Source organism: Arvicanthis niloticus, chromosome 12, assembly GCF_011762505.2.
Source record: "Arvicanthis niloticus isolate mArvNil1 chromosome 12, mArvNil1.pat.X, whole genome shotgun sequence".
NCBI lineage: Eukaryota > Metazoa > Chordata > Mammalia > Rodentia > Muridae > Arvicanthis > Arvicanthis niloticus.
The window spans coordinates 3666576-3679557 of record NC_047669.1 but is presented as its reverse complement, the minus strand read 5'-3'; the positions used below and the strand labels follow the sequence as shown (position 1 = coordinate 3679557).

Genomic DNA, 12982 nt, shown 5'->3' with positions numbered 1-12982 from the left:
GTAAACTCAGCTGCTGCTCCAGTGCCATGCCTGCTACCATGCTCCCTCCCCATCATGGTAGCCATGAACTGAAAGCCCTGTCAATGCTCTCCTGTATATTGCCTTGGTCATGATGTCCCTTCATACCAATGGGAAAATAACTCAGAATGGAGAAAGGCTTAGGTTTTCAGAAGCTCTGCCCTGATATCTGGTGGCTCTGCTACTGTGGCTTAGAAGCAAGGCTGAGTACCATGCAGGTACCAGCATGTGGTAAAGGATGCTCACCTTGTGATCACCAGGAAGCAGAGAGAAAGAAGAAAGGGTGAAGAAGACACATCCTTCCCCGGGGAATTATTTGCTCTAACTAGCCCCATCCAATAACCCATTCTGCTGGGAGCTCATCAGTTAAACCCAGTGAGGGGGTTAGAAACCTTATGATTTAATCCTTTCTCAGAGCCCATCAGCTGAGGACCACGCCTCTAACACATGTGCTTTTGGGAGAGACACTTCATAGCCATACATAACAGTGTTTATTGGGAATCTGTATTTAATATGTGGGGCATGTGCTTGAGTTCTTCATGTGCTGAGTGACGGTTTTCTCTGCTTTAATAAACAGCACACTATACTAATAGATGTAAGCCACATAGCAAGAACTGTTTGAACGTCTCAGTAATTTCAGCATATAAAGAAGCCTTGCATTAAAATATGTTAAGGGGCCTGGTGGTGGCGCACGCCTTTAATCCCAGCACTCGGGAGGCAGAGGCAGGCAGATCTCTATGAGTTCAAGGCCAGCCTGGTCTACAGAGTGGGTTCCAGGACAGCCGGAGCTACACAGAGGAACCCTGTCTCAAAACAAAAAAACAAACCAAACAAAACCATGTTAAGGGGTGTGTGATGCTGTCAAGAGAGCTGTTGGTACAGTGGGACTTCCTGTTGTGTGGTTGTGGCTCCACACTTATGTCATGAGGGCAATAAACTGACAGCTATTCTGTCCTTGGCTAGGAAGAGCTGACCTGCCTCACTCAGGTCTATCAAGGAGAGAGTCCTAAGGCCTGGGTACCCAGGTTTTGCAGACCCAAATGTAAAGCAGGGGTGGCTTTTTGTGCAGCTTCCTGTGTGGCGAAATCTATGCTAGTTGCCTTTTGGAGAGAAAAAGATCTTGAAAGAGAAGGGAAAGAAAATGTTGACATTGAGCTGACATCTAGCTAGGCCCTGTGGAGTCAGCACCCATCATTGTGAGTGATGCAGACTCCGAATGCTGCAGTTCACCTGCATGCTTCAGTGGCCCACTCTCCTGGCTAAAACCAGACAGTCCTTACATTGTCTTGAGAAGGCAAGATTCCCATGTTAATGAGGGACTCACCTCTTCAAGTGCTTCTAGCTCAGCCCCTGCCCCTCAGAGGGGTCAGAAAGGAACCTTCTTTCTTAACACTTGGTCATCCACAAATGCTTATATAGGAAGGTGTTTGAGCAACACAGTTCATCTGATACTTGGAGTTAATGCAGCAGAGGTGGGAGTGTGTGTCGAACTGGAAGAGTGTGCTAATGCTTAAGGAGACAAGTACACAAGCCTACTTACTGAAAGATTAGGCTAAGAGATCCAACAGACCCCACAGGGGAGGTGAGAGAAGGGTTCTAACTAAGAAGAGGGTGTGTTTTGAAACCTAAGGTCCAATTAAGCCACAGGAGGGAGGCCAGGTATGTACAGGATGGGGAAAACAAATGACTGCTGAGAGCTATCTGCTCCCTACAACATTTTTTTTCTTTAAATAAAAGTTTAAAGAGCAGTTTTAGCCAAATTGTAGGAGAAAGAGGCCCTTTTCTTTGACCTAAAGAAGGAAGCACCAGTGTTAAGGGTCTCTACCTTCCCTGGTTTTCATCCTGCCTCAGGTACACACACAGCTTGAAGTGGCCATGCTTCAGCAGAACGCCCAGTGTCTGACAGTCCCCCATTCTGTGACAGGCAGTTAACAGTCTACACAGGCAGTTTCCAACTAGACGGTTGGAGTCTCAGGACCCTTTGCTAGAGGAGTTTACATGCAAAAGTGAGAAAACAGCCTCCCCCACCCACAAGTTCTACGTAGTGAGCAGAAAATAAAGCTGTGTGTGTGTGGAAGTCGGGCTGTTTATCCGAGCAGGCATGCTGACCTCAAAACAGTTGCTTTTGAAGGAAACAAGAGGGATATTGGGAAAGAAAACCTCAAGGGAAGATCATTTCCCAAAGTTCTTTGCTTGCTTGCTTATTGATTGATTGGTTGCTTTTTTTTTTTTTTTTCTGATTTTAGTTTAGAAATTAGTTTTTTAACCAAAAAAAGTCTGGAATACCTAGAATGGCTTGGGAAAAGTGGGATATTTTGGGTACTTAATGCTTAGGGATGGAGACTCGAGGCCAGAAGAGACTCTCTTATTATTAATTTAATTTATTATTAAATAACTAGTCTTCAGCAGACAGTCAGCCCTGGCACTGTGACTGTGAACCTGATCCCTGCTCTGGAGCTGTGGTAGCCACTGTGAGCCCAGCCCAGCTTGTCCAGGTGACTAATCTTTCTGAAGAGCATTGTGACACTGGACTGTTAGCTGCAGCATCAGTGCCTCCTCCTTGGTTCTTGTTTCCTGATTATGTAAACTGAAATCTGTTTTATAGCAGTCTTTAAAATAGCCTTTTATTGTGGTACAGTTATCTTACAATAAACTATACATATTTAAGACATAAGAGTTGAGAAGCCTCCTCCCACCAAGGTCTGATAACTTATCGCTCTTTTGTTTGTTGGGGGGCAGTTGTTTTCTGAGATGGGGTCTCACTCTGTACCTCTAGATATCCTGGAACTTACTGTGTGAACCAGGCTGGCCTCAAACTGACAGAAGTTGCTTGCCTCTGCCTTCCAAGTGCCAAGATTAAAGGTCTGAGCCAGTACACCAAACTTTTTACTTCTAAACACTTATCTTTGACTGGACTCAGACTTAGAAGTAGACAGTCACCAACTGGAGAGATGGTTGAGAGGCTAAGAAAATGTATTACAAAATACCAGAGTTCAATTCCCAGCACCCATAGTAAGCAGTGCCCAATTGCCTATAGTGCTAGGAGTTGTGATGCCTCTGGCAAGCCGTCTGGGTTACTTGGATTGTATTTACATACATGGATAAACAGATACATTCAGAATTATAAATAAAGTTAATCTTCAAAAACAGAAGCAGAGGAACTGGAGAGATGGCTCAGTGGTTAAGAACACTGCCTGTTCTTCCAGAGGTCCTGAGTTCAATTCCCAGCAACCACATGGTGGCTCACAACCATCTTTAATGGGGTCCGATGCCCTCTTCTGGTTGATCTGAAGATAGCTACAGTGAACTCATACATAATAAAATAATTTTAAAATCTTAAAAAAAAAAAGCAGAGGCTCTCAGGAAGGATAGCCTTTATGTCTCTTGGCAGTCTGCTCCTGGTGTCTCCCTTTGGCTTTTCTCATTCTCTTATCTAAAATGTTTAGCTTATTTGCAGCCTCCTCATCTTTCTTGGAGTACTATGTCTGTGTTTGCATTGCAGGAGTGTGGAGTAGCAAGGTGCTTTGGTCCTGGTCTTACTGCCTTTGCTTAAGGACTTCCTAATAATGCTGGTGGACAGAGAAGCTGCTAGCTCTTGGGCCCCAGTCACTAGGACATAGAGGTATAACAGTCCAGGAATCTCCTCTCTTCTTTCTAAACAATAACCAAGTTGAGAACACACTGATTGGCATCCACACTGCATCTGAACAGACTTGTGCATCCTCTCTCCAGTTCCCCTTGGTCGAGGACAGGCATGCTCACTCACAGCAGGCACACTGCTGTGGGTCATGGGAAACCTTGCTCGTCCCATCACTGATGGAACTGAGACCTCATAGTCCTTCCTCTTTTCACCCAGAGCAGAAGCAGCAACTTTGTGGCCACAGGAAAATGCAAAGCTTGAGTCCATTATCTACTTAATTTAGATTCTGATGGCCAGTGGCTGGAAAGGAGACATTTAGCTTCATCTTGGCCCAGCCTGCTACCTAGGAAGCACCCATAAAAGAACAAGAAATCTTGATGTGTGTAGTATGTTCATTGTGTGCACATTTGTGTAGGTACATTTTACCAAGTGTCTTTTGTCATGGGATTTATCACTGTAATTAAGACTGACTTTTTCCTTTCAAGAATTAAATGCCTGCTGCTCCTTTGCCCTCCAGTTTATATCACTTCTAATAAGAAGTGTGGCCGGGCAGTGGTGGCACAAGCCGTTAATCCCAGCACCTGCCATTCAGAAGGCAGAAGCTGGTCAGAGTTGGAGGCTAGCTAGCCTGATCTACAGAGTGAGTTCCAGGACAGTCTTGAAACAAAACAAAAGAACAACAACAACAAAAAGCAACACCAACAAAACAAAAAAAACCCTACCATTTTTTCCTCTGAGATTACAGCCTGTACAAGTAAACCTGGCTTTCTCAGTTCTTAACCAATTCAGTTGCCATGTGACTTGGAGTTATTTTCTTTCTGGTGTTTAAGGGTTATTGGATTGTTTAGATTTGTGGATTTGTTAAGGTTTTCATCAAATTGAAGAATTAGTCTTCATATCACTTAAGCTTTGCTTGTTAAAGAAAATTTCTTCTTGTTATTGTAGGGGAAGAGGGCCAGTGCGCACACCTTCCCTGGGGCATGGGTGGCAGGGACCTGTGGAAGCAGGCTATCTCTTTCCCACTAAGCCATCTTGTTGGCTTCTTCCTCCCCTCTTGTGGTCTTTTTCTTTGTGTTTGTTGGTTCTGATGCTCTACAGGGACATTCCGCCTCCGAACCGTGCTCTCCTCAGCCCCACATCTTACCTCCGCACCACGCTGTCCTCTTTTGGCAGTCGGCTTGCTCTCCTCAGTCCCACATCTTGGCTTTTCCTGATCAGCTTTTTTTTTTAATTTTTTTATTGGGTATTTTATTTACATTTCAGATGTAATCCCCTTTTCCCATTTCCCCCCTACCCAGGTACCCCCTATCCCGTCCCCCACCTCCTGCTTCTTTGAGGATGTGACCCCACCCACCTTCCCACTCCCCCCCCCCCCCACACACACACACTGATTTCCCCATACGGGGGCATCCAGCTTGAGCTTCTGGAGCTCTTGCCAGGATATTAATGTTTTGAAATACCTATATATTCTACCACATGTACCATGTCAGTTTTATTTTTAAGATTTATTTTATTTGAGGGCTGTAGAGGTAGCTCAGTGGTTCAGAGTGCTAACTGCTCTTTCAGAAGCCCCTGGGTTTGATTCCTAGCACCAGCATGGTGGCTGACAACAGTTTCAGGGCGGTCAGCCCCTCCTTCCAGCCTCCACAAGGCATCACGGGGGCATGGAGTATACAGACATACATGCAGCCAAAACACCTGTGCTCATTAAGTTAAATAAAATTTAAATTTAAAAAAGCAAAGGTAATGGGCTGGAGAGATGTTGCGGTGGTTAAAAGCACTTGTTATTCCTGCAGAGGACGCAACTCCAACTCCCAGTACCCATGCAGTGGCTCACAACCATCCATAACTCCAGTTCCAGGGATCCAGTGGCCTCTTCTGGCCTCCAGGGCACTGCATGCAAATTATGGTCCACAAACATATACCCACACACAAAATAAAAATTTAAAAAAAAAAAAAAAAACAGAATTAACTACAGTGGTGTGAGTTCTGCATCCTAGCTGGGTGTGCACCTTCCTTTTGATCCATTCCCTAGACATGTGAGGGCCTGTGTGAGCCTTTATGTGGGGCAGGACCTCCAGAAGGACAGACAGAACTGACAGTGCTCCTAACCAGTAAGTCACCTCTCCAGCAACCCTCCCCTGGTTTTTTTAAAAGGAAAACTTCATTACATTTAAACTTTTGTATGTTGGGGGTCTGTGTATGTTTGTGGGTGCACACATGCCATAGTGCATGTTAGGAGGTCAGGGAATGACTTGCAAGAGTCAATTCTCTCCTCCTACCATGTGGGTTCCAGGGATTAAACTACAGTGATCAGACTTGCCAGCAGGCCACCTTACCCATTCAACCACCCCCACTGCTCCTCATATTCTTTGTCAAAGATGAAGCCTTAAGTCCAGTTCCTAATCTTGACTAAAATTCTCTATAAAACAGCATTGTGGCCTTAGGAGATATCTCAGTCAGTAAAGTGTTTTCTGCAAACATGAGGGTTTGAGTTCAATCCCTAGCATCCATGGTGCATACTTACTGTCTTGCGTGCTTGAGGAGGCAGAAACAGGCAGCCCTGGGGCTTGCTGGCTAGCCTTACCCTAAACAGCCATTTCAGGCCAATGAGAAACCGTGTCTCAAAAATCAAAGTAGACAGCATCTGAGAAGAACACATAATCTAACCTGTATGGAAAGTCAAACAGGCTGAAGCTCAAGCTCAGGGAGAGTGCTTATCCTCTGTGCACAAGGCCTGGGCTCCAAACTCAGCACAGAGACAGCTGCCAGTGTGCTAGTGTGTGCCTAGGCCACAGAGTGAGAGCCATCTCCAGAGGGAAAGGGCGTGAGGGGAGAATAAAGGGAAAGTCAATAGAAGGGAGGAGTTTGGCACTTGGCTCTAGTGTTGTTGCCTCCTCTTGAAGCCTGTGTTTTGCTGAGTTTGTTTAGCATTTTTTATCTTGTCAGAAACATCTTCTCATGCCACTGCCGTAGTAACCTGGCTGTCTGTGCATGCCTGAGTGAGGAATCTCAGCCTGTAGCCTCTGACAGCTGAGTTTCCCTTGTTGAGTGGTCCCGTCTGTTCAGACACCACCTTGATGAGCCCTCTTGTAAGCCCTTATTTTCCTGCAGTGTTGTTGCTGTTACACCACACAGAACATACCAAAGTGTTGCCTTTCTAGGAAACCTTGCTCAAGTTCCACCTTTTAAGAAAGGTATTCCAGAGTCCCTTGGCTAGAAATGGTTCTGTCCTTCACCTTGTTTTGGCATGGCGTTTAAATGTTCTGTATATTCTGATGCAGGGTTATATCCATTTTCCTCCTCTTTGGGAGCATGCTCAGACCCTGCTGAGGGACAGCTCACTCAACTCCTAGACTATTTTCCCAGGGCTACAGTGGTGTGGACAGAGCGCTTCCCTTCTATGTTGCTGCTTCTATGTCACTTCCTCAACAGCCTGTTACCCTTTGTTCTACAGAGCTTCGGTGCAACCCTGGGCAGTTTGAGTGTCATAGTGGTACCATCCAGTGCATACCCCTGCCCTGGCAGTGTGACGGCTGGCCAACGTGTGAGGATAAGAGTGATGAAGCCGACTGTCCAGGTGAGTATGTGGATCCACCTGTCTCTGCCGTAGTCTCCCACCGGGAGGGAGTATGGCCAGGCATTCCATGTGGTCTGTACACATTGGAAGGGTGGTGTGAGCTGACCCTCTCTTAGCTTTTTAAGAAGTAAGTGTTGGCCATGGACTGATCTAGAACTCATGAGTTAACAGCACTGGAGATATGAGGTGCTGTTAGCCCTGGACTCACAGAACCTTGAGAAGGGAGTGTGTGTGTGTGTGTGTGTGTGTGTGTGTGTGTGTTCACTGGCTCTGGGCATCGGTGCTTACTGAGGCTTGACAATGTAAGCTGTAAACCAGCACTGCCCTTATTTCCCTTGCCCAGGCATTCTCTAGTAACATGGCACTTGGGTTTTTTTCTCATGGCCAGTTATAAGCTCCTAAAGACGTGGAGAGCCACAGAAGTTTGTATGTTGTTGAATATCCACTGGTTTCTCCTCAGCACCCTGATGAATTTAAAGCACCATAAGTAATAGCATTCATTCCATCCACAAGTCACGTCTTGTGACAGGTGGGAGGTGCAGCAGCCGTGCACGCGTGTTCACGTCTGTGTGGCATTACTGACACTGACTGTACACGCACACACTGACTCGGGATGCACGCATGTTCACGTCTGTGTGGCATTACTGACACTGACTGTACACACACACACTGACTCGGGATGCACGCATGTTCACGTCTGTGTGGTATTTCTGACACTGACTGTACACGCACACACTGACTCGGGATGCACGCATGTTCACGTCTGTGTGGTATTTCTGACACTGACTGTACACGCACACACTGACTCGGGATGCACGCATGTTCACATCTGTGTGGCATTACTGACACTGACTGTACACACACACACTGACTCGGGATGCACGCATGTTCACGTCTGTGTGACATTACTGACACTGACTGTACACGCACACACTGACTCGGGATGCACGCATGTTCACATCTGTGTGGCATTACTGACACTGACTGTACACGCACACACTGACTCGGGATGCACGCATGTTCACGTCTGTGTGGCATTACTGACACTGACTGTACACACACACACTGACTCGGGATGCACGCATGTTCACGTCTGTGTGGTATTTCTGACACTGACTGTACACGCACACACTGACTCGGGATGCACGCATGTTCACGTCTGTGTGGTATTTCTGACACTGACTGTACACGCACACACTGACTCGGGATGCACGCATGTTCACATCTGTGTGGCATTACTGACACTGACTGTACACACACACACTGACTCGGGATGCACGCATGTTCACGTCTGTGTGACATTACTGACACTGACTGTACACGCACACACTGACTCGGGATGCACGCATGTTCACGTCTGTGTGGCATTACTGACACTGACTGTACACGCACACACTGACTCGGGATGCACGCATGTTCACGTCTGTGTGGCATTACTGACACTGACTGTACACGCACACACTGACTCGGGATGCACGCATGTTCACATCTGTGTGGCATTACTGACACTGACTGTACATGCATGCACACACTGACTCGGGATGCACGCGTGTTCACGTCTGTGTGGCATTACTGACACTGACTGTACATGCATGCACACACTGACTCGGGATGCACGAGTGTTCACGTCTGTGTGGCATTACTGACACTGACTGTACATGCATGCACACACTGACTCGGGATGCACGCATGTTCACGTCTGTGTGACATTACTGACACTGACTGTACACGCACACACTGACTCGGGATCTTTCGGGACTTTGATGAAGCCTGTCAGCAGAAGGCATGTCATGAAATAGAAAGAATACATTTTCTCAGTGAGAAGTTAGTGCACACACTTAGAGATGAAGGGAGCCCTTTACTTAAGCACCTGATCAACTGGTCTAATACCAGATAGCAGTCAGCTTCCAGCAGCAGATTTCATTGGCTGATACACACCTCAGGCTTGTGCAGTCCACATACACTAGCACCCTTTAAACAGACAGGAGGCTGCAGATCTGGCTTAGCTTGAGCAAATAGATTTACATAGCAATGATAGTATTTATTACCAGAATTATTTAGGTACACCAGTGTGTTCTGTTTTAAATAATTATTACCCAGAGTCATCTTGCCCACCTGACAGAGTTATGTTTTTCCTGATAATACAGCACACTGGACTCTATGACAGGCCTGGACTTATTGATGGTTGTGACCCTGTTGTGGGAATGTTTGTAGAAAAAGCATTCTGATACCAGTGAGCATGGACAAGAGGAAATGTCATCCATGGGTCCAGTTTGCATCCTCAGTTTATCCTTTAAAACCACAAGGTGGGGCAAACAAGCAAGCAACACTACACAGAGGTGTAGATGACATCAGGCGGGTAAGAGCGACAGCCCATCACATTGGCAGTTCAGGAAACAAGTGAAGTCATGCTTGGCAAGCCGGCAGTATAGCAGTGCTTACATAACTCACTAAGTCAGCATCCAGCGATCAGTTTTCTCTACTTTATTCCACTTTAACTTTGTTCTCATCCCCAGAGCTGGCTGCTAGAGGTAGATTTCTTTTCCCTAGATTTTATTTTATTTATTTGTGTGTGTGTGTGTGTGTGTGTGTGTGTGTGTGTGTGTGTGTGTGTGTCAGAAAAGGGAATTGATCTCTTGGAACTAGAGTTGTAGGCATCTGTGAGCTGCCTAACGTGGATGGGTCCTGGAAGCACTCTTAATCCCTGAGCCTCTCTCCAGCCCCTAGAAGTCTGTCTGCAGGGTGCAGATCGGGCCTGTGGCTGGTGCTAAGTTAGAGCCTTCTCCTTCGCCATGGCAGTGACAACCTAAGGGCTACTGTTCCTGCTGAAGAGACATTTGTATCCTAGCATCCTAAATTCTTGGTTTCTCTTAACAGGCCTGTCACACTCCTTTTCTTGGGGTACTTTGGAGGTGCTGCCTCTTTAGCTAATTTCCACTTGGGGAACTCAATGTTTCCTAAGCAGATCTATTAGTAAATCCTTTAGAATACCATTTCTATCAATTTGATCAGTCCTACTCAAGAATCACAATCTTAAACTGTGTGTGATGCTGCATACCTTTGATCTCAGGACCTGGGAGGCAGAAACAGGCAAATATCTGAGTTTAAAGCCAACCCGGTCTACATAGTGAGTGAGACACTGTCAAAAAAACAAAACACAAAAAAACAAAAATAAAAAAAAAAACCACAAAAAAAAAAAAAAAAAAAAAAAAAAAACCAACCAACCAACCAAATGTAATCTGCAAGTGGCCTGGCACTGAGAACCCTTTACTCTTTGGCATAATTCTTCTTTGCCAAGCTTTGATGCTGCTGGTGTGTGTATCAGCTGGTGTGCTTCCTGTGTCCATCCTGGTAATCCCTCAATGCATGTGTCCTGGTTTTCTTGGAATTTCTTTGTTCTGACGCTGCCTGGATCAGCAAGCCTTCCTTTAAGACTTGTCTCAAATGGCAGCTGCCACAGTGAAAATGTTCCTCTGTCCCTCTGGCTGAATCACCTGATGTGTCTGTCCTCTTAGTACATCTAGAACTGCTGGTTAAGTCTCACTGTCAAGAGACCCATTTTGCATTTCTCCTTCAAGACCACAAGCTCTAAGAGTGGGAAGTCTTTTCTCTCCCTGCATAGGCCCTAAGCTTGAGTTCTTTTTCTCCCTGGATTTCTCCCTGGATGGGTTCTAAACTGAGGTAGAAAAGGTATACCGTAGCTCCTAGAGGGCAAGGGTGGTAGTACAACCTGGGCCAGCCTGAAGGGTTTCTTGTTTGCTTGTTTTCCTAAGATAGGGTTTCTCTGTGTAGTCCTGGCTGTCTCAGAACTTGCTCTGTAGACCAGGCTGACCTTGAATTCAGAAGTTCACTTGCCGCCATCCTCCCACTTCTCCACTCCCCCAACACATACACAAGGAAAGGTATGTAATAAGAATTAACAGATAAGCTTTGCACAGTTCTTTGAGGGAGGGTCCAAAATAAGATGCAGGGTTGGGCATAGTGTCCACCTGTGGTTGCAGCTACTCAGGAGCCTCAGGCTGGAGGATTGCTTGAATCTAGGACTTGAGATTTGGCAACAGAGTAATATCTCATCTCTGATAAGCAGAGATGGTCTGGCGAATGGTACAGGAGGTAGGGCAGAGTCCTCATCATCCTGAGCTCAAAGATCTGAATGGTGGCCGCCTGGTCAGGACCCTCTAGAACTATCCGTCTCTGACTTGTTCCTTGGGTGAGCTGAGAGAGAGAGTAGACTTCCCAGCACTTGGAACCAAATGCTGGTGAGGACCATGAGGCCGCACTGGAGGCCTCCCTCCATAAGGCTGTTGAGAGGACAAGGCCCGCAGGGGTGGCCTTTTGGTTTCCTTCAAATGAAACAAGCTTATTGCTGCTCTGAAAGTGTCTTCTGCCTGTACGCTCTAAGTTCTGCAGAGCTTCAGAGACACGGCTGCAGCTTGTGCAAGCAGTGGTAGCCATGCTGTGCTTGCTCTCTTAGAGACACTGAAGTAGAGACTACCTCTGATTTCCCTTTCAGGCCCTGTGGCCTGGCACAGAGGAGGAAGAGTCGGCTCCTCACTTTTGTGAATTGCTGTGCTTTTTAGAAGTCTGATGCAGTGCAGCAGCCTTTCCTGGCTCTGAGCATGACAGGTAGGCATGGTGTATACACAGACACTTTGTGTCTGGAGGATCGAAGACTGAGCCACAGTAGGACTCACCTGCCTTGGCCTTGTCTCTGTGTTTGTACTTGTAGTGGGCTGCCAGGTCACAGGCTACTTGGAAACAGATTGATTCCTATTTCTGAGAAATTTAAGTTATGAAAACACAGAGGAATAATGTGATAGCTTATCTTACTTCCATAATAGCTGCTGAAATGTTGTTACCCTTTTTCTAATTTTTTTTTTTTTTAACTTTAAAATAACTGTCCATCAGGGCTCATGACTGTAATCCTAGCATTCAGGAAGCCGAAGCAAACAAGAGTTCCCCAAGTTTGAGGACAACCAGGGCTACATGGAGGCTGGGAGATTCTTCCACAGGAGGGAGCAAAGACTTAGTGGGTAGCCACTTGTGCTCGAAAAGCTGTGGTCTTCCTACACAATGTATAAATGAACCCGTGGAAAGCCCCAGCCATTCTCAGTAAAGCCACTTTTGTGTGTGAACGTGAGATTTTCTTGAATTGGCCACACTAGATTATTTCATTGCCCTGCCCTCCAAAGGCATGTCTAAACAATGCATACAGACACAAAGAAAGTGCGAGCAGCCAGAGAGGAGGGAGTGTGGCCTTTGTCTTGTTACTGTTTTGTTTTATTGAGGCAAATCATGTAGCTCAAGCTGCTCTAAAACTCAAGATTGAAGCTGAGCCCACTCTTCTTCCCAAATGCTGACATTACAGAAAGAATGTGCCCCAGCTTCACAGGTTTTTGAAAGTAGAAATGGGTGGCATACTAAAGTGTGCCCTTTATGGGCTCTTGTCTTTCAGAAACTGGAAGGATAAACTCAGTTCTCAGAACCCCTGCCAGCAGCCTTTAGTGTGTCCTTTGACTCTAGGAGGTGCTGACAAGGGAAGGCAAAGAACTCCCTTCTCCCTGGTCTCATGTGAAAGTATCAGCTTTGACTAGGACACACTTTTCTGCTATGACCACCAGCTGCCTTAGGGGTAGGAGCATCACTGATGTTAGCTTTAGTTCCTTGCAGCCAGCATTCAGGATTAGCTATGGAGGTGGAGCAGAAGGCAGAGCTGTCCACTAGACTCCCGTTGCTTTGCTCCC

General features: G+C 46.3%; 1 protein-coding gene across 4 annotated transcripts in view; it reads left to right on the top strand.

The window, feature by feature from the left end:
- Dgcr2 (DiGeorge syndrome critical region gene 2) overlaps nucleotides 1-12982 on the top strand; it is a 56462-nt gene that overhangs the window by 14246 nt on the left and 29234 nt on the right. For all 4 annotated transcript variants that reach the window (XM_034515047.2, XM_076942599.1, XM_076942597.1 and 1 more), the window contains exon 2: nucleotides 7116-7238. In XM_034515047.2, coding sequence (XP_034370938.1) covers nucleotides 7116-7238 — 123 coding nt within the window. The remainder of the gene's footprint in view (nucleotides 1-7115; nucleotides 7239-12982) is intronic.